The 26,260-nt window shown below is 38.7% G+C and overlaps 2 protein-coding genes and 2 long non-coding RNA genes across 10 annotated transcripts; 3 read left to right on the forward strand and 1 right to left on the reverse strand.

The window, feature by feature from the left end:
- The first annotated feature begins 1 nt into the window (after position 1).
- LOC139993862 (uncharacterized) lies at positions 2–2,765 on the forward strand. The gene is made up of 2 exons (XR_011801472.1): positions 2–199; positions 2,515–2,765. It is a non-coding gene; the product is annotated as an uncharacterized lncRNA (long non-coding RNA).
- A 3,085-nt stretch (positions 2,766–5,850) lies between these two features.
- Positions 5,851–25,144, reverse strand: LOC139993863 (uncharacterized). Of its 4 annotated transcripts, none has more exons than XR_011801474.1 (5): positions 24,964–25,144; positions 8,605–8,765; positions 6,425–6,725; positions 6,034–6,362; positions 5,851–5,879 (listed from the first exon to the last, which is right to left on the reverse strand). It is a non-coding gene; the product is annotated as an uncharacterized lncRNA (long non-coding RNA). The 4 variants fall into 4 exon arrangements; XR_011801473.1 differs by having other exon boundaries at positions 6,019–6,362; XR_011801475.1 differs by lacking the exons at positions 5,851–5,879; positions 24,964–25,144 and adding an exon at positions 19,819–20,025 and having other exon boundaries at positions 6,224–6,362.
- LOC139993860 (osmotic avoidance abnormal protein 3) lies at positions 6,036–20,683 on the forward strand. 4 transcript variants are annotated; one of them, XM_072015981.1, is made up of 6 exons: positions 6,036–6,820; positions 7,420–8,115; positions 8,482–8,993; positions 9,449–9,733; positions 12,039–12,282; positions 20,076–20,683. In XM_072015981.1, the coding sequence occupies exons 1-5, from the start codon at positions 6,036–6,038 to the stop codon at positions 12,248–12,250; spliced, it is 2,490 nt and encodes an 829-aa protein (XP_071872082.1). In that variant the 3' UTR covers positions 12,251–12,282; positions 20,076–20,683. The 4 variants fall into 4 exon arrangements, 2 of the variants coding, with proteins under 2 accessions (XP_071872082.1, XP_071872083.1); XR_011801470.1 differs by lacking the exon at positions 20,076–20,683 and having other exon boundaries at positions 9,449–9,945; positions 12,039–12,171; XR_011801471.1 differs by lacking the exon at positions 20,076–20,683 and having other exon boundaries at positions 9,579–9,733; positions 12,039–12,171.
- Abcd (ATP binding cassette subfamily D) lies at positions 20,455–23,950 on the forward strand. The gene is made up of 8 exons (XM_072015983.1): positions 20,455–21,305; positions 21,395–21,633; positions 21,752–22,129; positions 22,202–22,296; positions 22,378–22,561; positions 22,672–22,769; positions 22,846–23,523; positions 23,626–23,950. The coding sequence occupies exons 1-8, from the start codon at positions 20,746–20,748 to the stop codon at positions 23,671–23,673; spliced, it is 2,280 nt and encodes a 759-aa protein (XP_071872084.1). The 5' UTR covers positions 20,455–20,745; the 3' UTR covers positions 23,674–23,950.
- Positions 25,145–26,260: the final 1,116 nt, after the last annotated feature.

Raw genomic sequence — 26,260 nt, forward strand, 5'->3', positions numbered from 1 at the left:
GTGATTTTTCGAACGAGCGCAAGTCGACAACCAAGGTACTAGTAATTCACAACATTAGACCTGTTTGTCAGTTCAGGTGTGCTTGTCATGCAGTACGCTGTAAGTACATATCAAATTATTTCTACGGGGCACACGAGGACATATATCTTCACAATTATAGGATAATTCATATGTCGAAGAGGAAAATACGCTTATTGAAGTGAGTGATTTTGATTTAATTTGATTAATACTTTCTGTTAAACTATCGGTGAAGTTATTATAAACTGTTTATAATCGTTTGGAAATTTATTTCTTCAGGCTTTTTTACATTTTTGATGATCCTTGTTTTCAATCACACGTATTAATATTTCAAATAACTTGTTTTGCTATAATTTTAAGGTTACTGAACTACATATATCGTTTTGTACTAAAAACAATAGCATATCGTTTTAAAACATAAGTAGTTATAATTGAGTCTACAACAAAAGTTTTAGAATTGTTCGTCCAATCAAAAGAATGTATATATTTTTGTTGAAAGATTCGGTAATCACTTTCGAATAGTTTTCGTATAACGGGATATTTGATAGGTTTCCAATTTTATAATTTGATGAAATATAAAGTGACAATTAGATGCAATGTTAATATCAAATTTATACGTACTCATTTCTCTTGTTGTTTAATAAAAACAGACAATTCAATTTTCATACGTTATATAATTAAATGCTTTTTTTTATTTACCATACAAATTGCTTTGAAGAAAACTAAATTCACACGATTATATAAAATTAATATTAAGATCGATTAACATAATTATGTTAAAGCAACTGTATACAATGTTTCGTAAAATATGTATACATATGTACGTAGACGATATTGTATCAAATACAGTTGTATATTTAAATAAATGTGAGAAAGGTAGACATATTTTGTATAAAATAGAGAATATTCGACAAATCGATACAAATCGATCTAGTCTAGTCGATTTAAACTTTCCTTACTACTAGGTCAATTCGTAGAGTTCACTCGGTTAGAGGGCCATCTTATCTACCCTTCGTAATCAGAATTCATCTACGTAGCAAGTGCAAATGTAAATGTAAAATACACCGAATGAATTGTACGCGGGCTTAATTTATGCCGCTTTCGTATTTACCCCAATCTAACATGATCTTTTTTTACTCGAGCACATGAGCGACACTTGTGTATCATCTATACCACTTACTGCACTTGACCTATTTGTATTTTTTGCATATTTAATCCGATCGATATTTCCATCCAATCGTTATCGATATTTGATAGTGCTTGACATGAAATTTTACAGTTCTCCTTTAAAAGTTCGTAACATAAAAATTTGCTAACTATATATATGCGCAAAATTATACGAATTAATTAATTCATGCAAAATATTCTACCCGTAACTCATTCAGTATACTCTATGCATAATTACGTTAGTTGTATTAACTGGTATTTATGAATATTTGAAACATTCTATTGCTAGTTTATTTATTATTCGTTTTATCTGTCATACTGGATAACGTGAATCTTGACAGCCTGATTGATACTTCAAGGTTGAAGGTCACAGTTAAATTCTTAGAATCGATTCAGTTTCAGTCGACGCCTTGAACTTGAAGAAAGTTAAAATTAGTTTATTAGTTTTTATATTTAATGTTTTTAGAATGTAGCGCATGTAAATATAAATATTATTAAACAAAGGAGAGATATTATTATATGCAAACATAAAATATTTTTTTTTTTAGTTTCTATACTCGATCTATAAGAATCAGAAAATTTTTGGTTAATCAATAATAACTCATTTATTCTAAGAATTTAATTTTCATACAATTCATTACTACTAGGTCTTATAGTTGCTATATTTTTCAAACTGTCGATCCCAACATTTCAATTTGTAACGTAGTTTATGATCATAATTGCAAGATTTTTATTATCAGGTGTTCTTGTCGTATTATGCATTCTTAAATTCTTAAATGAATGCTGGTCGCATACATAGAGGTGGGTTGTACGGTTTAAACACACTATAATTCGGGGTGATTCAACGAGTAACCGAGTTCAAGGACAACGCGCACACACACACACACACACACACATTCCGTCGGCACACGAATGAAGTACTTAACGAGCAAAAAGCAACGTGTTCCTGAGAAACACAATATCAAGTAATGTGGCCGATAATGGCGTCGAAAATTGCACGATATACTTATTAAAACGACGAAAATTCAATCCAATTAGCGATAACATTTTTGGTGACTTTTGATATTCTCGTTTAATTCATCGATACGTTAATTCATAATTTGTTAATATGTTCGACCGTTCAAACAGCGCAAAAGATACACAGAACTATGCTTTGCAACAAAATAAAATGCATAGTTAATTGGCCGTCAGTCACCGACTCTTCAACTAAATATACTATCATCTTCTAATAGTGATCTAACAGTCAAGGTTAACGACGATTCTACGATTGTTACACCATAACGACGATCCTCCTCTTTCTCTCTCTAATCTAGCGTCTTTCACTTTTAGATGAGCGAGTCTGTGAAGGTGGCTGTAAGATGTCGCCCGATGAACGCTCGGGAGCTCCAGCAGGGATGCAGGGTACGTTCATAAAGGCGGACAATCAACAGCCACGAGATCGTCGACGCTTCTGAGTTCATGTCACACGCACCCATGCCACCAACGTGCGCTATGCACGCTTCCGCTTCTGTTTCTTGTTTTGTTTATTCTTGGAAAGTATGTGGATAACTCGTCGTTGTTCTATCGAGCGCGTTGTAGCCTAGCGACAGTATCAAAACACGCGAGCAACATGCATGGACACTGTAATTTTTCCGCTAGGAAATTTTTTACGAGATTATCCTCTCTGAATCTGAGTTCGTTGGATGAATGAATTTCGTCCGATTAAGAATGGCTTTAATTTTATTAAATAAGTAAAGTCACCATGAAGATTCCGATCGATGTCTTTTCTCTTTGTTTCAGATCTTTTACCCTCTATGTGCAATGTGGGACGTTTAAGCCTCCAACGATTTTTCGATCGCGTATTTTATCAAATAATTTTGTTTAAACGTCGATATCTTTTTAAACAAGTTTTTTTAAGTATGTCACATATTTTTGAACGTCCTCCGACAAGCTAAAAAACTCGGCTTAGCCTTAAGCTCTCGTCCCACATCGCACAACGCGTTAGTAAAAAGAAAACTGCATTTTTTATTTATTTAAACTGAACAGTTCTTTTTAATATTTTTAACGTCCTGTGGCTGTTAGCAACACGATGTGGCATTGAACGTTAAAATGACCGCAAACTCGTTCGAGGAGTTGAATTTTTTAACAAGTAGAAACTGTCTGTCTTTGGTGTCGCACAGTGTTTAAATTTTGCTTATAACTCTTATAACTATTATATAAATTAAACCATAAAAAGCTTTCAAACCATAAAAAAGAAAAAAAATTGATCGTATAATATAGGTTGTGAATTCGACAATTTACATCGGAAATAAAATAAAGAAATCCCCTTTATCCCATACAAACCAAACGTAATTTTTCAACAATAAAAGAAATTGAATAAACGGCGAAACAATTAGTTTATCGTAATGCGTATCACCGAGTATATTTCGTTTTTCTACGTATCTAAGAACCTACACCATCGTTGAAAAGTATCCCTACAGTTGCTTATTTCTTGAAATGTAACTTAATTATAACATTATGAATCGACGATGTCTCGGTAGATAGTAAGTAGCTATCTATTATAAAATATTACGACACGATGTTCAATTATTCGCAACAATAAAACTGTAAATTCATTTGCACAAATGCTATGCAATGTAATGCAATGGAAGAGTTTCGACATTTGAGAAATTCTCGATTTCAAAATTATTTAATTTTCAAGATATAGATCAAATAAAAGTAGGTCTTCTAATCTCACAGATAAATCACGCATCATGCTTACTTCGAGTACCTGATACATACTATTCCAAAGTTATCATTGTATGGAAGAATACAAGAAAATAACAAATATGACAGTTAACTATTAGTTTGTATACTATGTTTGTAACTTCCATACTTTAATAAAAATCATTTTATCGAGATATTCATAATTTTTCAGTAACTCGGACCAGGTCAAAACACGAGAAACTATTACCAATACGTCGTTTGGTAATTAGCGTGGAACTTTAAAATCTGAAAATCATTATACCGTTGTTATAAATCAATAGATACGTGCGTGTATTTATCGCGAATCGTACGATCGCACCTACGCAAAAGTTACACGCAGCGTGCACGTGTGTCTCTTGCGGCAGTGTGTCAACCACGTGTGTCGCCGTGCATGAACGTAAAAGAAGGAAAAACATGGAGGATATAATAAAATTGGTAGCACGACTGTGGCTTTCCATCGATTTGGCATATATTCCGCTTCATCGATAAGCATGTGAACACGTATGTAAACTATATATATATATATATATATAGGCATGTAAAATGATGTGTGCAACGACGCGGTTCGATAACACTATCTATGCATCGTGTATGCACCGATCAGCTTAGCGTGCCTACGTTACCTTCTAAATATCTTATGGAATAGTAAATTTAACGACGACTCACTGTACACGATGGTCCGTGATACGTAGCTGTGAGATACGTTGATGGACGTACGATGAAAGTGGAAAGGGGTCTTCGAGTCAACACGTGACAGATAGTACACAAATTTTCTTTCCTTTTAATCGTATTTACGTTTGTTTTTCATTACTTAAGAAGTATAGAATGTTAAGCTTGTTAAAAGAATTCGTTCAATTTGATTAAGTTTGATAATGTAGGAATATACGACGTACACGTGCATATAGAAATGTAAAATGATTTAAGATACAGGAATTATCAGGAAAAATACTCGTTATTTCATATTTTGCTGTTCGATGCATTTAAAGTATTTATTACGTCAAGTTTAATTGTTAATTAATATTTCGTTGAATCGTACCCCGCTCTACAATTTTAATTTAATTTTAAGGTAATTTAGTTTCATTTTATTACATCAGGTTTAATTCTCGAAATTTGAAATTAACTCGACCGATCTTGGAAGTATCGCGCTCATCTAGCATAGCAACTGGCTTTTAATTATATCTCTGAAACTTATTTGCTCGACGTATCGAATGAAAAATGAGAAAAAAAGCTCGAATCGATAATTTAGTTACAATACTGAAATAGGAAGAAGCGACAATTGCGTTTTGTTATTATTTCCGCGAAATTCGATCGATACGAATATGAACTACGAACTATGGCTAAACCGACGTTGCAAGTAATAACCGCATTACACAGATAGTTTTTGCATAACGAGTATAGAGATGTGGCAATATAACGCGATTGATAAACGGTTGGTCGATCGATTAGTTTCATAAAAAAGTTGAATAACTTTAATCGTTCTTGCGGGCGTTACTTGTAAATTACGGGAGTAGCGCAGTTATAGGTTTTAATTTCAAACGCAAAGTCCTTTGCTCGATCGATATTCCGCTCAGATTAAATTTACAAAAACCGGTTATCAATAAAGGCAGGAACATTTGCGAACGTTTATCCTCTTTTATACACGTAGTTCGTTTTTAAGAATGGACTAAACAGAAAAATATTTGCACAACGGAAAACTACATGCAACTACTACGAACTTTAGAAAACATTTTTCCAAGTCACGGTGTTTCGTAAATGTATACGGTGACCTTAATTTATGCTGCAGTATATCGCGTTATATCTGTACTTTGATCTTACGTTATTACACATGATATTACACACCATTGCGCTCTTCTTCCTTGATTCTAGTCTCTTATTTCTTCTCCATTTTTCCTCCAATCTCCGTTACTTTTTGCGTCTCTATCCTTTTTTTTTTCTATCCCCTCTGCGTCTTCGCATTCTGTCGTTACATACTGCAAACAGTCGTCAATTTTTTAACTTTGAGATTTATCAAAGAGCTAACAAGTAACAAAGCTATTAAATCGATTACTAATTAATAATGAAATTTCCTTGAATAAGAAAACTTGTTTACACGTAAACTCGAAAATTCACCTATCGTATTTTCACCTATGCAGAACGTGGTAACGATCGATTCTGCGTCGAAATGCTGCACCCTCGAGTGTCCAGCAGCCGCAGGCCCCGGAAACGGCAAGGTGTACCAATTTGACGCCGCCTTCGGTCCGGAAGCAACTACGGAATTTGTCTACGAAAACGTTGGTTCGGTCATCGTGGAAGCTGTACTGGACGGCTACAATGGCACCGTGTTTGCATACGGACAGACAGGATGCGGCAAATCGCACACAATGCGTGGATTCATCGAACGTACTTTAGATCACATCTTCGAGGCCACGTCGACGGCCAGCGCGGAAATGAGATACTTGGCCTTGCTGAGTTACCTGGAAATTTACAACGAACGATTAAGGGATCTGTTGCAAGATGGTGTGAGCGATCTGCTGACCTTGAAAGAGGATCCCAATCGTGGAACTTACGTGGCTGGAGGTTTGAGAGAGGTGACGGTGAAAGATGCGGCGGAATGCGCGCGACTGGTCGAACAAGGCGATAGAAGAAGAGCTGCTGCGGCTACTAAAATGAACGCAGCCAGTTCTAGAAGTCACGCTGTGTTGACGTTATCCTTGGAAACTCTGGCCATTAACGAAGAGAGCAGTAAGACTGAAAATACGGTAAAGAGAGGAAGGCTTCACCTGGTGGATCTTGCTGGGTCCGAGAGGCAAGCGAGGACCGGTGCTACCGGAGATAGACTGAAAGAGGCAGCTAGCATTAATTTAAGCCTTTCCGCGCTGGGAAACGTGATCAGTGCGTTGGCTGCTGGTCATGGGAGACACGTGCCATACAGGTATGTTGCTAGACTATTAAACGAAATTTTAGAATCGTTAGGATAACGTACTTATGCGACGAATACGGGAGAAAAGTTTAGTTTCTGATTTTTATGCCATACTTTTTTACTCGACGGCCAAAAAGGAACACTTTGATGTCAAACGATCGTAAAAAGGGTGAACTCGTAAAATCCAGAGATAAAGTCACCGTAAAAATATAAAACGCGGCATAGTAGAGTCGTGGTTTTTCGAAAACTACATCAGACGTAAGTATCGTTAAAATAGGCCATTTATAGCCGGTGATTGGTTCTCTCGTTAGTTATATCGAGAAAAACGTCGCTACATTACATAAGATCACGTAAAAATATTAGTCGTTGAATAAATTCTTGGAGTTATCGTCGCGAACGTTTCGAAAATTGTCATCGTATTTCTTACAACGCTTCGCGGATATATCGGCTGTTCTTTAAAGGCTTATACTAAAGGGATTAATCGTTTCGTTGTTTAAATCGACGCTCGAAGAAACTTTTTGTATACTTGAAACGATACGAAACGTCGCATGACGAACGCGATCTGTTACAAAGTCATCACTAAACGTTTCCTTTGAAAATTCCCTATCCAGAGACAGCAAACTAACCAGGCTACTAAGAGACAGCCTCGGTGGAAACGCGAGAACTCTAATGATAGCTTGTATAAGTGGCAGCGACGTGGACGCCGAAGAAACTCTGAGTACCTTGCGATACGCAGCCAGAGCTCGATGTATCAAGAACAAACCTGTCGTCAACGAGGATCCAAAAGATGCTTTACTGAGGCAATATCAGCTAGAACTGCAACGTCTGAGGAAGTTACTCGAGTCGAACGATCAGTCGCTCGTAAAAGAGATTGCCGCGAAGGCAGAGATCGAAGACGAAGAGAATATCGAGCAACGAGAATACACCGAACATGTGAAAAGATTGAAGGAGGAGTGCGAACACTCCGATCTATCCGCTCAGAAGCTTCGAGAGGAATTGCAGGCTATGAAGATTCGCTACGAAGCTGGTACTATCAGCGATACGAGACCCAAGCCTGTTTCTCGGCAGCCGATGGACGAACAGGATGTGGAACGGGAGGAAAGGCGAAGAAAGAAGCGAGAGGCAGCCATGCAAGAGGTATTGAAGAGATTGGAGAAGTTAACTATCGGAGGAGAGGAGCAAGGAAATACCGAATTGAGGAGACGACGAGAAAAAAGAAGGAAGAGGCTGGAGACTCTTGCTTCGGCTCTGGAGACTAGCGCTCAGGAAGGAAACGGAAGCGTCTTCCAGGTGTATGGTCAACTCCGGTTAGTAGTTTTAACCTGCGAAAGCTGCGTCAAACGAATCGGTTCGTGCAATCGAAACATACGTGTATACCTCTTTGTTAGTTAAAGTTAGAAAGAAACGTTAGCGGAAAGGGACGAATAAATTTTGTTCGGTCAATTTACACCGTTGGATTCTATCCTTCTAACAATTCGTACGATGAAATCTAGATTCTAGATTTTCCGATTCTACGAAGTTTGAAGAAACACGAGTATTTATACAAAGTATTAATAATATAATTGAAAATAAAATATATAATATAATTTAACGGGTATTATTACGAAATGTACGTTTAGATGTTTCGATCATTGTATATTTTTCCATTCGGCTAAAATTATATTCCCACGTAGATCGACGGAGGATGCGCTGAAACGAATGGCGAAACGTGCGAAGCAACTCGAAGCGGAAGCAGCCGATCTGCAAGCTTGCTGGGACGCGGAGCGACGCGATCTTCTGCGCAGAGAACTGCTTACCTCGCAAATATGCGACGCGATGGTTCCTCATCTTCGACCCGGATGTCCGTTTCGCGATGTCGCCGCCGTCAGGTCCACGGCCACTTGGAGCGACGAGCTGGGTCGTTGGAGATTACCGGATGCGACGCCGTATATTTCCCTTCCTCCAGCGTCGTTAGCGCCTAAAGACAATATACAGTACAACACAGTGCCTTCCAAACCTGATCTTAATAATAATAGCAATAAGGAGGATAACGAGGATAACGTGGCAGCCGAAATCGACGCGGCAGCTGAGAACGAGGAGAACAGCGAACAGGAACGAGCGAAGAAACTCGATATCGTCGACACGTACTTCCGACGAAATAGGATCGACAAGCTCTTAGCTCGCGTCAGAGAAGCAAAAACTTTTGGTAAGCAGCGATGTAAAAGCGATGAAAATTTGAAAGATATCGGTCGTTATAACGTAGATCGAGGCTTTGCCTTCTTCGCAAAACCGTCGAATCCGTCGATGCGTGACGATCCCGACGAAACGTTTCCATCTTCTCCTTCTATTCGTCGAGTAGAATCGGAAAATACGACGCTCGATCTTGCATGGTATTTTATTGTTTTCAAGATCATCCGAGATCATCTAGGTCCGAACGCCCGCTTTCCTTATTTCTCTCGTTACGCGCACGCAACGACAACGTAAACGATAGAGTCTGGCGAAAATCCACAAGAGCATACATCGACGGATCGACCTAAGTAGCTCGTTGCTTCAAATCTAGAAACCTATTTCCTCTTCCAAACGTATACGTGACTAGTAAAACCGGAAAACAGAGACCCTGTATAACGAATGATGAGACAAACGATGATAACCGCGTTGTAGAACCGGGCAGCCGACTCAGCAGATCAGTTGGTTCCGAGGATAGCGTCCCTTTTGGAGGCAATCGTCTTCAACTGAACGCGTTAAATCTGCAAAGTAGCGCGCCAGTGATCGGCGACTTGGATGGTTACAGGCCAACGCAACGTCTACCGACCGGACGAACGAGCCGGCCAGGTTGGACGTTGGAAGAAAATTCGATAAATAAGAAAAGTTGTCTCGTTAATCAAGCGATAAAGCGGAATCCTCCTCGAATCTTGGAGGCGTTGCCCTCGCAACGCAATCCCCAAGGTACGAACGATGTCTTCAAGTTTGGAAACAAAGCCACGTCGGAGAGAATATCCGACAAAATATCGTCGGTATTCGTTCGCAACCAAGCGGATGACGACCGTTCGACGCTGGTTGAACACGCTCGTTCCCCCACGTATTGAGATCGAAGGCACAAAGCCACTGACAGTTGGCAACTGCGGACTAGGACGACATCGGTGGGAGACGCGGATGAGGTACTCCTACTATAGTAGTTACGCGAATAGGTGCTTTAGAATCGGTCGATTTTTCTTATCAGGTTCTACGTATATACGTATTTCATCTTTCTGGCGTGAAATTCGTGTAATCGTACTAACGCGCTTACCATCGTACTCGATACGAAATTCGATAGGCCTCGACTTAATTAATTAGAACGTAAATACCGTAACGAATACACCGATACGCGAGTGTACATTTTGCCGCCACTATGCCTCTATCGTTTATCGTATATCCCATTCTAACTATTACGATATGCGTGTCTAGACTGTACACGTTTATGTAAATTTATATTTTAACGATTATTAAAGTATCGCCTTTGTCCTGTGTCGTAGTTTTAAAATTTTCGTCGCCATGTACGCGTTTTAAATTTATACGCTGTTACGTTCGTAACTCTATTCCGTTATCCAATTGTTCGACAGAGGTAAAAGTTTCCTTTACACGAAATACGTGCATACGTGGTTCTCACGAAAAACGATGTAAAAATAAACGAGATAAGGTGTACGTAATATTACCATTCTCGTTCTCTTTCACGACGAAGGAGACCTTGATCCGTCCACCGATCTTATATAGGTTTTAATTCGAACATTTTACGAACTGGCTCGGGTGAATGACATTTGTATACACGGTGTGCCGCTATAACTTTATCGCTTGAAATGTCTTCTGGGGCACGCCTTGTATACACAAGCAAACATATATATGCGTAACAAAAATATCGTTGGCATGTATTAAGAAATTCTGAAATTCGAGAAGACGTTCGTAATAGACGAAACAAAGGAGACGATTTACACGTGGGTAGATAACAATTGGAATTCTAACGATACTCGGACGTAAACCGACCTCGCGTCTCGTCGGCGGTAGACTTAGATTTTTGCTGACAAATCGCTATCGTATCCTACGAATCGTTTTTCGCAATACGAACCAGTCGTTATATAGCGTATATAGGATACATAGCGATAAAATTTATTTTGCAAACTAACGAGAACGACGACACAAAAACGACCACTGGGCCAAGGTTACGCGGCCGTAGCGCCTTCATTTCAATATAAAATACATTAGAATTTCTAAATACATGTGCGAACGTTCCGCTCTATGTAAAAATGTCGTTAATCGAGTATCGACGGGTCAAGGAGTTACCGAATAATCCAAAACGCTGACTAACGAAACCATAAAAACAAATATGCTAGAAAATTTGTTTTCGTTCTTACTACAGCTATCTAAACAACGAGCAGAACCAGCTTTTCCACCTCTCTGAATATTTTAAAGATATCGATTGTCACAACTTGACTCGTATTTATGCAAATTCGTACTTTCGCGAATATAAATCAGAAAGATGGAACTCTGGTAGGAAAAAAATTGTCTTGCCAGCTAAATATTACAAAAAGCAGCGAAATTTGGCAAATTTGGATATCTCGCGTACATATTTTATTATATATTACGCGTATCTTTGACATCTTTGGATTTTTCATGTCTACCCGTAACGTTGGTTCAGCCACTTTCGCCTCGCTATAAAACTTTATGAATTCATCGTCTGTGTTTAAAAAAAACTTATTATTCCGAAGCTAGAAAATTTATAATCTCTTTCGAGCTTCTCTTACGATTCATAAATTATCGTAATCTCGCGTTCCCTTCGTATTCCGTAGTAATCTCTAGAATATGTTTTACAGAAATCGAAATAAAAATTTGATCGCTAATCGCGATTGATAAAAGGAAAATTATTTCAACGAAATATCACAAATTGCATAAATATTAATATTCGCCTGTTAATACAGAGATTAATTCGGAGATTCTCTTTTTCTTTCCCCTCTTCTATTTTCGTAATTGTCTATTTACGATCTATTTGACAAGTTCATCTAGATCTCGTGGCATTCGTCGCCGTTAGAGCTCTAAAAGTAACGTCATAAAGGTTACACGCGCACACACACACACACACAGTGTTACGCAACATCTTGGCCCGTGGAATATATCGACAAAACCAGTCTCGTACAAAACATTCAAATTAATTACTTTCTATCTACGAACGTCTAATCTCTCCAAAAATGGTAGAAATGAATTTTCTTCGTGCTTGTTACAGGAAGCGACGTTCGAAGCGTGTATCCTACGAACGCGATAGCAACAAATACCCTTGTGCAACCGGTTTCCATACTTACTTGGTCAGGGATGACGGAGACCACGTGTGAACTTTACTTTTCGTTATGGGAAGATAGGCATCTAACGAACGACTCTCTGCCTTTCGCTCCTCTGGTTTTTAACTCGTTAAGGACGAAGCAGCGAAATATCGTGTAAAAGTTGCATAAATGCGGCAGTATTAAAAAGAGGTAAATAAAGTAAGTTATTATTTTGTCAAGTTAGAAAAAAATCGTCTCTTGGAGAATAACAGATTACTCGATGTAAATACATTATACAAATTGACTACAATTACAAAACGAGGAGGTACAAAATGACTTTCTATTCCTATTATTTGAAAAAAATAGTTTATCATAGTAATACGTACGAGATAGGTATTACTGCAATTTCGATCTATCGCGTCGCCGCTGTTTTCTGATATTTTTCTCCTATCGGGTTGCATTTTGATAGCTACGATTTTTATTAAAATTAGTTACTTTAAAAATATAAGTTGTACGTTTTTACGATCTCTCATATAATTTTCAACCAACGTACGATACGATTAAGGCGTCGTTATCGATCTACCATCTAAGATATGTATACGGATGTAAGCACAAAATATTCGGTCCAATATTCGATTTCGTTACGTTGTCTTTTAGATTTCGTTTGAAAAAAATTAATCTCTCCGCTTTTGTACGCCGACGCCACTACTTGTTGATACACAAAATAGATCGAATAGAATTTAAATTACCGACAATCTCAATTTTTTTTTTCGTTCCTCGCAAAAGATCATCGAGAACGTCACGCAATCGCCGAATGCTAACAAAACTCGTCAGAAATTAACTTATCTCTAACGTAATCGTACAAAAGATTTCGTTATCCGTTTTTACATCGATCAATGTCGAACTGTGCTGGAACCAACTAGTACTTTCTGTGAAATCCACCGGACCCATACGCTTTTCAAGGAAATCTCGACGCTGGTCGTTAATAGAAAAAAGAAACAGAAGAAAAAAATAGGAAATAAACGGAAACCAATCGAAAATCAACTAAAATGAGACAATTGATATTCACGGTAATAAACGTTTAAGTACGAAATCTATACAATTTCGGCGCAATGTGCGCGTAGCGCGAAACAACCGACAGGGATCGTAGGACTGTACTTCGATAGTCCATACTATAGATCGTTGTCCGAGCTTTCCATACGTACGTTTCCATACGTGGGTACAAACAAACGACACTGCTTCGATCTCTACTCCGTAGGAGTAGTAAAAAAGGAGAAACTTCGACGACAGTCGTTGTAATTACACGATGACGGAAAACTTTGTAGAGTCGCGGTTGCCTAGCGTTCGCTGCAATATTTTTCGGATTAGATACCGATTTGTCGTTCCTCGATAAAGATCGTTGCGAAATATCCGCCTTGTAAGAGAGATTTTAGGTGTACCAGCGGCGGTTTACACCTGACATAGCCGCGCCACTAAAATGTGCCAGAGAGAAAGAATCAAAGTTGCAAAAGTCTACCTGCGTTCCATCCACGATGCTATGAAATGCTAATCTACGATGCTAATGCTATGAAATTTTTGTACGCGGAGCTTTGTTCGAGCGTTACGCGGTCGTAAGTAGAAAAAGAGGCGAAATAAAAGGAAAAGTTTGTAAACGAAAGCGTATTATGGTTTTCGTCATTCGCTTTAGAAATTAATTGCCTCTTTCTTACAGGAGACCGTAACAGAATAGCTTCTTTATTTTTTTCTTTTTCTCATAATTGGAAAGTGTATCGTTGTAGCAGAAAATCGTGTTTTGTAAAGCGTCCTATCGCTTCGTGTATGCGAAATAGAAACAAGGAATTCGTTATAAATCAACGTTTTCGCATACTGATATTTCCGATTTTAATAATCGCATTAATAAGTTTTTCAGCGTAGAAAAAACATAAAATGGATATGGAAAATCTTAATAGTTACGAACGATGCTACGATAGTCTTCGGTTGCGTTAAATAGAAAATAGAAAATAAAAAATTGCGTAAGAGATGGTAGTTTCTTCCGACGTGAGAATCGATACCAATTCGCGATACGCAGCCACGATATGAAAACGAACCGAAGCCAAAGACGAGCCGGTGCCAAAGATCATATCCCCTCGAAGCTTTTAGAGAAATTTCACAGCCAGCCGGGCGAACTGATCGAGCAACCGGTGACTCTCTCCTAAAACCTTTACTTTCCATCGAATCCCTGGAAAGAGGAAACACAGAACAGAGGCGAAATTATAAAAAGTCTATTATAAAAACATTCAAAAATACCTATGACGATCTTTTTCCGAAAAAAATGTAACAAACACGGTTTATTTATTATATGCGTGTAAATAACGTATTTCCAGTTAATTTTTTTTTCTTTTTTTTTTTTTTTTGTTCGTCAACGTTAATCGGAAATTAATTGCCGTTCTCGAGTCAACGTAACGACGATAATGTATAATTTCGCAACACTCTGGTATTCCGGTAACATTAACGTGCCTCGTACAAAATACGCTTTTAAACGAACGAACATCGTTATTCTAAATGGAACGAACGATTTAGTTGGTCATGTTCGAAACGCGTAGTAATAAAACCGACACGTAAGTATTTTCGTCGAAGAAAATAAAAGTGGCCTTGAATGCTGTAAAACTAACGATCCGAAAAAAGAAGACAATTTCTCCAGCTTTCTTCAACGTCGAACGCAACTTTTCCCGCATCCTCTCGATGATCGAAGAAACGTTCGTACGTTCGATTACCATCGAGTTAAGATCAAATATAAATTAACTTTAAACCCTGCTACATTTTACTACGTTCGCTACGTTTAACAGTATCGTGGCTTGTTGATATCGTGAATAATCGACTGTTCAAACACTTTGCCGATCTTTGCAAACGCAATAGATATCTTTTAATTTTTATATACTTTGCCAGACACGTTTCAAACTTTGTCGCTATAATCACGATACGCCTCGATATGCAACGAATGCCTCGTTAGTGCGCTAATGGGATTTCAAAATATTTCGTATAACGCGTATTATATATATATATGTGCAAAAAGTTTCTAAGAGCGTTCGAACACTTTCGCGAGTCACTCTACGTACGATTAGGTTTCTTGGGATGTCATTAACGTTCAGTGTTCGTTATATACTTTATATAATATTTTACCTTGCGCTCTACTAGGAATCCGTAACACGGAAAACAAAGAGTTGGTACGATCGTTTTTCTTGATACTCGGTGTCGTAGAATTGATAAAACATGCTGCGAGACTCGGCAAAATCGTATTATTTATTGGCCAATAAAATCGATCTGAAATTATTCGTAATCGAGCGAAACGGTCGTAAAGATTACGCGGAGAAAAAGTGTCGCGAACGAGCTCGCCCGTTCGAACATTCGGGGAGAACGAAAGCGAACGAGCTCGGCCGTTCGAACATTCGGAGAGAACGAAAGCGAATGATGGAAAAAGCCAGCTTACCGTACACACGTGTATAACGGCGATGTCTCGCTTTTACTTTCTCTGTTTTGCGCGAAACGCAAAATAGCGGCCGCGAGGCTGGTAAATGCCGCTTCAAAAAGCAGTCCGCTTTCCCTCTCGTCCTGTCTCCAGATATCCAAACGCGAAAAGATGGCCGCCGCCTCTCTTAAAATCCTTTGTCGTTTCTTATCGTTTCGATCAACGTTTCCCGACGCTTGTCACCCGTACATCAGCCATTCGAACGGGTTCTTTGCATTATTTTTCAAAACCATTAATTACATCGGCGATTGTACAATAATAATCGAAAGTTCCATATAGGCTGGAGAAAGTAAGATAGAGGCGAGCAGCGAGCATATTTAACGTAGGATTTTTCATTTCCCTGTTAAATTTTCATTTATTGCCTGTTTATCCATTGTTTGTCATTTGTCATGTTCACTACTAATAATCATTGTTGCGTTAAAACATAATTTGCAATGTTTCGAAATTTTAAATATAGGTATTTATCTTCGAAAATACGTAAGTAACTTTAAAACCCATAAAAAATTCGAAACACTCGCATTCCCGATATACCGAATTGGAATTAACTTCCAATTTCTATCAAACTTGGAAACCATTACCTTTAATAGAGTCGGCATCGTACTTTCCACCCGTTCGATTCTGTTTCGAGGAATTGCAAAACATATAATAAACTAAATCGCTCTAAGCGTACTTGATTTGTTACCGTCGTCAGATTGCAAAATACTCGACTACGTTTCCTTATCCCATTAATTGCGCTACATACATATACGTGCGTGTGTATGTTGTTTCTGACATCATATTATGGTAAAAAAATTACATTTTATTATATACTTTGCTATTTCTCTTTGTAAATATTTAATTCCCAAATTTCTTAAGATCGTTTTCAACAACACAGTACTTGAGTAAAATGAAAATGTTTTCTGGCATTTTTGTTACAAAATTATCGTATTATCGTTTAAATATTAGGCAATTAAACGCATTTCAGATGAAATTCGAATAGTTGTTTAAGCAGCGGTTTAATATATTTAAGATGAGACTCGATAAATTTAACAAATCGATGAGATCTACATTTTTATCTGCAGTTTTACAAACATTTTGCTAAATAAATCACGAAGAAAACGTTAAACTATCTACGTATATGTTCATATCTAGCCAAATCTATTATAAAACAGTACGAAAAGAAATATGTCTTTTACGAAATAGCTATACCTTTTACCACGGTAGAAGCTCGTAAATATAAATGGCTAAAATAAGCAAATTGTCAAGGCTACATAGGCATTCGTCGCGGATACATTCGTCAAGTGGTTAATAAACTCACTCTGGCGAAAAGCAATAGTATATTTACCTTAACCGAAGAAAACGGACGTTTCGCATATTGCCAGTACACGGTTACTTTCAACGCGTGGTGTTATTTCGAGGTAATATCAGTCGTTTGAAGGTTGAAAATACTAATTTAGCATAGATAAACATCGAGAAAAATCAGTCCCATCGTGAATTCTCGTATATCGTAACGATTATGTCACGCATCCTGCATTGGTCTCAAGTTCAACTGGCGTGTTTCATCGCCTTTCGTTCGACGTCTCTCCCCTTCGCTCTATAATCGCGGAAAACAACATTTCCCTGACCAGCGAATATCAGCATCGTGTAACGCGAATCAGAGCAAGAGTAGAACACCGATCTTGTTACTCACCGTATTTCACGCGAAACCGTTGCTACGCGAGCCTCTTCGAGGCTCACGAGGAGGACAATATGAAATCGACGTTGTGATCGTTGCAGCTGGTTTAAAAATGTTTTTCCTTCGCTCAGACTGGATTTTCCACGACACGTGATTCACTATGTAGAGATAAATATCGAGCCTCGGAACGAGTACATTCGCACGAGTATGAAAAATTCTTAATAAAAAAAAAAGTGAGAAACGATTATAATTACATAAATAGTTAGCATCGGTAACGAATAATTATAATTAACAAAGAATGTGAAATAATAATTATAGGATAAATGAAAACAATTGATGGAAAATTTACGAGGATAATTAATTATAATGTTCGCGATATAACCTTTTAATCACGTACGTATACTGAATAAATAAAATCAATCATGGATTCGTATGAATTGTAGTAATAGCAGCATATATAAAAAACGAAGAGAATGGCAAATCGGAAATCTGTAGATACAGCTATAGACTGTTGTGTTAGGCCAACAACATAATTAACTTCCGTGGAGGACAAACGACTAGTCGATAGACGTCTATCAAATCATCGTAAAAATACAGTTGCAGGATTCGCTTGCTTTCTTAAATAAAAGATATTTATTCTCATATTCTTACAACAAATGATTCAAAGTATGCATACATATAGGAATTTATCTAATTCCCAACACCCAACAATTAAATAATAAATTATTAAATTATATTTCTTTTCTAAATTATACTTTCCAACGATACTGTACAACCATATAAAAATATCCACGCTTTATCTAATCGTAATGTCCAAATAATGTATATAAATAGAAAGATATTTTTGAACACAGCGATCTCATATAGTATCAGATGACCTCTAAAATGTTTTTCTCTTTAATTCGCAATTATATCATGTACTAATCGCTAATGCAAATAAATATGAACTCTCAGGTTACATGTATTGAACTCTCGCGTAACAATTCGTCACAGGTAATTATCTTCCTCGTCGTTGCGTTGCGATGTCGAAGGTTTAATTCGATATTGAACATCTACAAGCTATAATATACGTCTCTATAGAGTCGTTTGTATTTAAAATATCTATTAACATTATCGACAACGTCAATGTTATTTCTGATTGAGAAAAATACTTTAAAAGATATACATCAAAGTCGCTTGATTATTCGACAACGAATTCCAAGCGTCATACGATCGCAAAGTTTTAAGGAGACAAAGTCGACACGGAGAATGCCGCCGGGGTCACTGTACGCTGCGTCCGTTTATGTGCACCATAGCCCGTATATACCATATGATCGGAAGAAAAGCAGAAACGGCAAGAAGTATAGATCTATGTTCTATTTCAAACACGACCAACGGTCAATTATCACGACTCGTTACAGTTACAAATGGCAACGCGATCTTATTCCATGCCCTTCAATCGCTACTCGCGTATCCGATGTATCTAAATATCTGCTATTATATACTTCGTTCCTTGAAGCAGCCATTGCGAGAGGTCGCGCCACGTACAACGCTTGTGCCTAAAATAAGAATTAGTCAGAAGATAACAGCTAACCGAAAGATCCAAAAGAATTAGCGGCGTGACTGGTACTGATATTTCGCTCTTAACCGTACGAGTTCCAGCCAACGATTCATAGCATAACTAATAGGGGAGACGAGCGAAAGAAGCGGAGAGACCAGAAAAAGATTACGGGGAAAGAAGACAAAGAATATAAGTACTTATATACGTATGGGAGATGTGCGTTTAATATATGTATTATACACACACATCAACGTTATCTTTAGAAGGAAAGAGAGGAAGGCAAATACAGTTAAGTAGCGGCACTTTGATCTACAAATGTACCGCGTGTTCAAGTTTCAAGCAAGTGGCAATACGGTCGATGATACATACATAAAATATCGAACAACATTATATTATACATATTATACATATTTAAATTAATATGAGCGTAATCTTTCTAGCAAAAACTATTTTCTTTTTAACTCACTGATGTTTCTCTGGAACAACCGTTACGTCAGAAACGTTTATAATCGTACTTAAAATTTAGGATAAAATTTAGCATATTTTCCTTGGTCAGTACCCCCACATATCGCACAATTTACATCACGTACATTGGCTCACGAAAGTATTTGAACACGTAAAAACTAACGTACGTCCGTTATATAAAACATTTTGAAACTTCATTAGCACTGTACGAGATAAAACACGGCTGTCACAACAAATTTCTCGACAAAAGTCAACTACAAGTTTCTCGACAAAGATCTTCGAGTTCGCTGATCTTTCATAGAAGTCGTTATATAAAAGATGTCAACATTTTGAGAAAATTGATAGATCGACTCAAGATTATGTTAAATTAAAATATAGTCGAGGACGATCAGTAATAGTTTGTAAATAATTTACGGAGAAAACAGAATGTTCCTTGGTAATCAGAATTTTATATTCCATTCGAATTATTACAGAACGATACATTTATTGTGCATGAGTATCTGCACAAGCCACGTTGATCACTTCCATAAATTAATATGTAAGAGAAAATAACAATAGCATGCATTGTCTTTTAAAATTTACCTTGGAATTTGTTATATTCTTACTCTTGGGATAAATAAACTCACGAAGGTAAGCCCGTTGTTGTCTGAAATGTTGAACATTAATTACGTCCCTAAGAAATGAAATTAAAAATTTCATAAAAAGTGGTCTGGATTAGTTTGACGGCCGACCGAGAGGCTCGCATACGATCATCGATATCACAGATACCCGTCAAGCAATAATGGCAACGCCAACGACATAATATAGATAATATTATCGTATTTTATCGCGCGGTACAGTCTGCTCGCCAAAGCGCTGCGCACAAAGGAATCCACGTTAGAGTTGGCCCGGAACGAGCGCGGCGGAACTAGCGAACCAAGAGAGTGCATTTTGGTATCTGAGATCGGCGGCTTGGAAAAATGAGTGACGCACGGTCGCTGTCGACGAGCTCGGATCCAAGTCCAGCGATAGACGCGAGAGCACGAGCGATCTACCAGTCACGGGTTCTAGTTGCCGCCGCGGAGAGGGTCCAAAAGAGAACGGAACGGCGAACTACGTGCGAGAGACGCGACGAACAGTCGCCAGCTGGTAGCCGGTCTACGTGGATCGAGCGATCGCGAGCCGGAAAGAGAGAGAGTGTGTGTAATGCATGCGCGCGCGCGCGTGTGTGTGTGTGCGTGCGTGTTTCTTCTTCTCTTTTATGCGCACGTAGCGGTATACACGGTAAGAGCGATTCGCGCGATAAACGTGTGTATTCTGCCTGACTTAGCCTTAACGTTCACACTTGTGAATAGAAGCGAGTGGAGAGAAACGAAGCGCAAGTGGTTGCCACTAATAGTACCACAATGAGCGACCATCGTCGTTGACGATCACCATTCAACGTCGAAACGAGTCGTTTCGATTAAAACGACGTTCGAAACGAGTTTTCTACGCCGCGATACGCTCCCACGAGAGCGTGCCTCCGGCAGGATGTCGTTGGTGTTTTCGAAATTAATCGACAAGACGTCTACCAGATACGGTATCAGGCAAGAGCAGCTGATCCGTGGTATAGTCGGGGCAGCGACCACTCTCTATTTCATCAAGATCGGTTATCCGTTGGTGACTTTTGCTATAAAGCAGTACCAAAAGGGGAGAAAGCAAACTCGGAATAGCGTTCAAGTGCCGAGCAGGGATAAGAATGGCATTAATAACGCTAATAATAGCAAGTTGAACAGCAAGGCGGGGAAAGCAAACGTGGGTTTGGACCGACGATTCATTAAACAGCTGATCGCGTTGCTGAAGATCATGGTTCCTGGATGGAAGACGCGCGAAGCCGGATTACTCGCTTGTGCCACTCTGACATTACTAGCTAGGACGTTTTTGTCGATCTATGTAGCCACTTTAGAAGGTCAAATCGTGAAGAGAATCGTGCTTCGAGACGTTCAAGGGTTTTCTTTGATGCTCGCGAGATGGTTCGCTATAGCGTTCCCCGCGACGTTCGTTAACTCGGCTATTCGATATCTAGAGGGACGATTGGCTCTTAGTTTTAGGTATTTACACGAACAATGTATCGATTTGTAGTTTGCGTGGCTTTAACGTTTCGCAAACAAGTGTCAAGTTCTGTTTTCTGTTTTTAAAGAGGACGCCTGGTAGAGCATGCTTACAAAATGTATCTGAGTCAACAGACCTACTATAGAGTGGCTGCACTGGACACTAGACTCGGAGGTGCTGAACAAAGACTGACGGATGATTTGTCCGAATTGGCTAGTTCTGTGGCACATTTGTATTCCAGTTTAACCAAGCCATTGTTAGATTGCGCGTTGGTGTGCATAGCGCTTATTTCTTTCTCTTCCAAAATGGGAGCAAAAAGGATACACGGTAATACGATTAGCAAGTTGTAGAGTGTACGAATAACCAGAGTCTAATCATTTGAAAGGCAAATTAAGCGACCCGTTAATTAATAAGCATAGTAAATTTCCTTTGTATTGTTTTATAGGGCCATTGTTATCATGCGTGGTAATCGGTCTAACCGGACAGATTCTACGTCTAGCTTCGCCTAAATTTGGCCAGTTGGTGGCCGAAGAAGCATCAAAGCGTGGAATATTGAGAGAGGCGCATGCTCGCATCAGTGCTCATGCAGAAGAAATAGCATTCTACGGAGGTCACTGTACAGAGCATCGATACTTGATTACTGCTTATAAATCTCTTGTTTCGCACTTAAGAAGAGTGTTAGCCCTAAAATTTTGGTACGTGATGTTGGAACAGTTGCTCATGAAATACGTATGGTCTGGCACTGGACTTTTAGTTATCGCCATGCCTCTTCTTTATACCACAGTGACATCAGGAAACTTGGCTTTGAAAGACGACGGCGATGGTACGTACATACTAAATATAAAATTAGTTTATAGCATGCGAGATACTAACGGATTTATTCCCTTGTAAATAGGCGGAGTGAGCGAAAGAACTAGATACTTGACAACTTCTAAAAATCTTTTGAGCTCCGGGGCAGATGCTGTCGAAAGACTGATGTTGTCTTACAAAGTAAGATTTAGAATGGAAACAGAGTGTATTAGCTAGTTGGAAGAGTAAGACGTTCATAACGAATTTCATGTTCGATTATAGGAATTGGTGGCACTAGCTGGATACGCAGCACGGGTCAGTGAAATGTTGGATGTATTTAAAGATGCTGCGCTGTGTAAATATAGAAGAAATATCGTTAACAGTTCATCGAGAATAACAAATGGTACAACCAATTTTGCTTTAGACAATATAATCGAATTGAAAGACGGAGCACCAGTGATAAAAGGTAATCTTCTACAAGCATACAGGTTAACAGTTGTTTCTTTTCTTTTTTAAGTATACTCTTTTCTTTTAAGTATTAAGGATATGATAAGACGCGAAGGATATTTGTTATAGGAATCGTACGCGAAAGTACAGATGGCAGTATAAGCTTGATCGACGTGCCAATAGTTACACCAAACTGTGAAATTATTGTACCTAGATTGACTATTTGTGTGAGTTTCATTAATATCTTTAAATCGCAAAGTATCGAAAGAAAGGAAAATTATCGTACGCTTTTACTTTTTGTAGATAAGACCAGGGGACCATATATTGATTACTGGCCCCAATGGCTGTGGAAAGAGTTCCCTGTTCCGCATAATTTCTGGCTTATGGCCAGTGTATGGCGGCACTTTGATAAGACCGGCAGAAAAAAATTACACCGCTAAACGAGAAAGACCCGCCTTATTTTATATTCCCCAAAAACCTTACATGACCGTCGGTTGCTTGCGTGATCAGATCATATATCCCTCGGAGTCACAAACGGAAGACTGTTGCGACGAAGAACTGCTGAAATTGTTGGAAGAAGTGGATCTACGAAGTCTGGCGGAGAGAGAGCCGAATGGACTGGATTCTTTTGGCGACTGGGACTCTACGTTGTCCGGTGGCGAAAAACAAAGACTCGCGATGACGCGTTTGTTTTACCACGCGCCTCAGTACGCGCTGTTAGACGAGTGTACGAGTGCCGTGAGCCTCGAGGCTGAAGCAGTGATTTACGAAACTGCCAAAAGGAAAGGCATAACATTGTTAACTATCACTCATCGCGTGGCTTCCCTCGCGAAATATCATAAACTACTGTTACGCTTCGACGGAGAAGGTGGTTGGACTTTCGGCCCGTTAGAGGCGGAAAGTGCAACGCTTCTAACCACTCAAGCTTACGAACAAACCGAGCAACACGAAGCGAAAGGAGGCCACTATCGAATGTTACACGTACGTTCGCGTGTTTTTTTTCCCCATTTTAATACGAAACGAACGACCATGTTGCAACGAGCATGTACCAAATGTATTTCGATATTTTGTTTCTGTTTACAGGAACTCCGTGACATTCATAAGGAGGATACGAAAATTGGAATTAGCTGAAAAGAACGAGACGAATTATTTTGTATTATTCTAGCGAATTCACGTAGAAACTTTTACGGCTGTAAATAGATACTAAATTGATGCGTTTTGTACAGTGGTTTATAAAGGTTTCTAGACAAATATTCTATTTTTCTATGAATAAATATCGCTATTTAACGTCACGAAGTAGAAACATCGTTCGACGTCGTTTCAGCATCTGTATCCTAACGCTTCTTTTCTATCGCTTATCTAAATTAAGGATAATGTAACGAAATAAAAATGGCACTTTCGTCAACCCGATCAACGCGTTAATTTTATAAAACGTACTCGTTGCTACGAACTAATATACCTGTTTATATAGCTTATAATAGTAAAATTATCGTCTTTTACTTATTTATTTATTTATTTTATTATCCGAAGAAGAAGGTCGAAGGCGATAAACGTAATTCCGATTTGCAAAATAGCCATTAAAATGTTAACGAGACGATCGAATCGTGAATCACGAAGTAACGATTTCGTAATTTTCTACTTATTAAAAAAGTATTCCTAAAAAACGAAATCCTTCTCTTTTCCTAACCATAAGAGGATTATCTACGGCTAATAACAATAGAAACTGTAGTAAAATAAAAAGATATTTGTTATCCATGCGTCGTTACGTGATAGGTATTTTCAAGATGCGATAAACAAGACAGAACGATCGGAAAGGGAAAAGAACAAAGTACAAAAACAGAAAAATAAAAGATTTTCTACTTTTATCGATGATTGACAATCAGCCGACAATCTCGCGCGAATATCACCTTCGATCGGTAGAGAGAAATTGCTGTTCTCATCGATCCGTGGAAAATAACCGGATGAACGCGAAATTATCAAAGCCAATGGTCGTTGATCTTTGTACAACTCGATCTTTGCTCCTATCGCAAGTATCTTAAAATTTCTGAACAATTCTCAAGAGAAATGTAATTAGATGGAAATGTTCGATGGCTGGTTAAAATAAACGGAAAGTAAGTAGTAGGTAAGGAAGGATGAAAACGAATCTTGCGAAGATAGGAGAGAAAATAAAGGAAGAGAAATGGAAGGAAATTGGCGAGAATGGGATAGGCGGGATGCCGATTAGAAGGCGGATCGCGGATTAAACTTGCTTTGGCGATGGCGTAGCTGCTAGCCATGGCGTGCAGTAGCGTGCCGTGTCGCGTACATTAATTTGTGCCGGACAAAAATTTAATTACGTGTGTTTCTTTGTTTTGAAGGGCCAGCAAAGGCGGCGGGGGCGATGCCAGGGGAGGGAAGACCCACAATTTCCGATGAGCTTACCTCTGGGAAACCCTGCAAACGCCAAACGTCGATACGCCCGGGAGCAGCCATCTTGGGGGGTTGTATACCTCTCCGCGACGTTCCAGCTAATGCTTTAAAGCAATTCCGGAATACCGGCGCGGCGCAATTAGTCGCGTCTCTTCTTCCTCGTCGATGTTCCAGGGATCAGGCAACCACTGATACGTCGATGGCTTATAGTACAAATATTCTACCCTAATATTCCTTTTTATTTCTTCATTTCTAACCTCCATTCCACCTTCAGTGTTTTTATAAAATTCAATCGTACTTTTACAATTAAATAAATATTTTTTGCATTCCTATCTATCTTGACGCTTAACAGATTGCCGCTGCAAGATTGCTGGCAAATTGCGCATCGATCCCACAGATTTTACGACAGAGAATGAGAAAAAGTAATATAGTCGGCTACTTTGTACGTTTAAAAGATTCGTTGGACGTTCCGGTCTCTTACTCTACTTTTATAAGCGATATTTTTCCATTATAGAATTTTTTAATCCGACCTTGTTTCAGTACACCGTAAGCATTATAACGGGTATTTCGTTTTATCCGGCTATCACAGCCTCTTGCACGATAATCTGCCAGCTAACGATATTACCAACATTATAGATTTCTCTTTCATAATTTTACAACGTTACGCGATTGTAGCGTGTCGCGTATCATTTCGCAACGAAAGCGGACTTATAACAACGTTTTCCGCGGCGGAAACACGAGTCGAAGCCTGTGTATCGAGAAACGTAATTTCATAAAGCGCTCGTCCAGGCTGTTGCTTTCGAATCATCTGGATATCGGTGCAAGAATCGCAGTTATCTTATTAAAAATTCTTTGCGACAACGACACTCGACTACTCGTCGATAGTTAATAGAATCGAAGAAACTTTGCATTATTACCTCTAGAAACTGGATCGAGAACCGAGCGATCGATGGATATATATGAAAATTGGATTTCTGCGAAATATAATGGTACAAAGATGGTTTAACGGATGCAACGGGAGAACATGCGGTAAAAACACTCGCTAAACGTACGTAAAGATGTAAATTTACTTGGCATTTTAGCTGACGTTTCTACGTAATTTACCTGGAAGAGGATTTAAAACGACGAGATCGGTAATAGGAACGAAAATAAAGGAAAACTCGACTTACTTCGACAGCCGAATAACTCGAACGCCGCTATCTTTCTTCGCGCTGTTTATCCAAGAACCGACGACCACGGACGGCTATTTTTAGTTAAGAGCCGAGTCGCAGGCGGCAATTTGGCTACAACGTCCACGGCCGGTGTCGAG

This window comes from Bombus fervidus, chromosome 13 (genome assembly GCF_041682495.2).
Source record: "Bombus fervidus isolate BK054 chromosome 13, iyBomFerv1, whole genome shotgun sequence".
NCBI classification, from domain to species: domain Eukaryota; kingdom Metazoa; phylum Arthropoda; class Insecta; order Hymenoptera; family Apidae; genus Bombus; species Bombus fervidus.

Excerpts from the sequence above, each read along its gene's own strand:
- LOC139993860 (XM_072015981.1), top strand. The coding sequence starts at position 6,036 with ATGCAGAACGTGGTAACGATCGATTCTGCGTCGAAATGCTGCACCCTC. Across the intron at positions 6,821-7,419 it reads GGGAGACACGTGCCATACAG|AGACAGCAAACTAACCAGGC; the intron begins GTATGTTGCTAG and ends TTCCCTATCCAG. Across the intron at positions 9,734-12,038 it reads CTCGCAACGCAATCCCCAAG|GAAGCGACGTTCGAAGCGTG; the intron begins GTACGAACGATG and ends TGCTTGTTACAG.
- Abcd (XM_072015983.1), top strand. The coding sequence starts at position 20,746 with ATGTCGTTGGTGTTTTCGAAATTAATCGACAAGACGTCTACCAGATAC. Across the intron at positions 21,306-21,394 it reads CGATTGGCTCTTAGTTTTAG|AGGACGCCTGGTAGAGCATG; the intron begins GTATTTACACGA and ends CTGTTTTTAAAG. Across the intron at positions 21,634-21,751 it reads GGGAGCAAAAAGGATACACG|GGCCATTGTTATCATGCGTG; the intron begins GTAATACGATTA and ends ATTGTTTTATAG.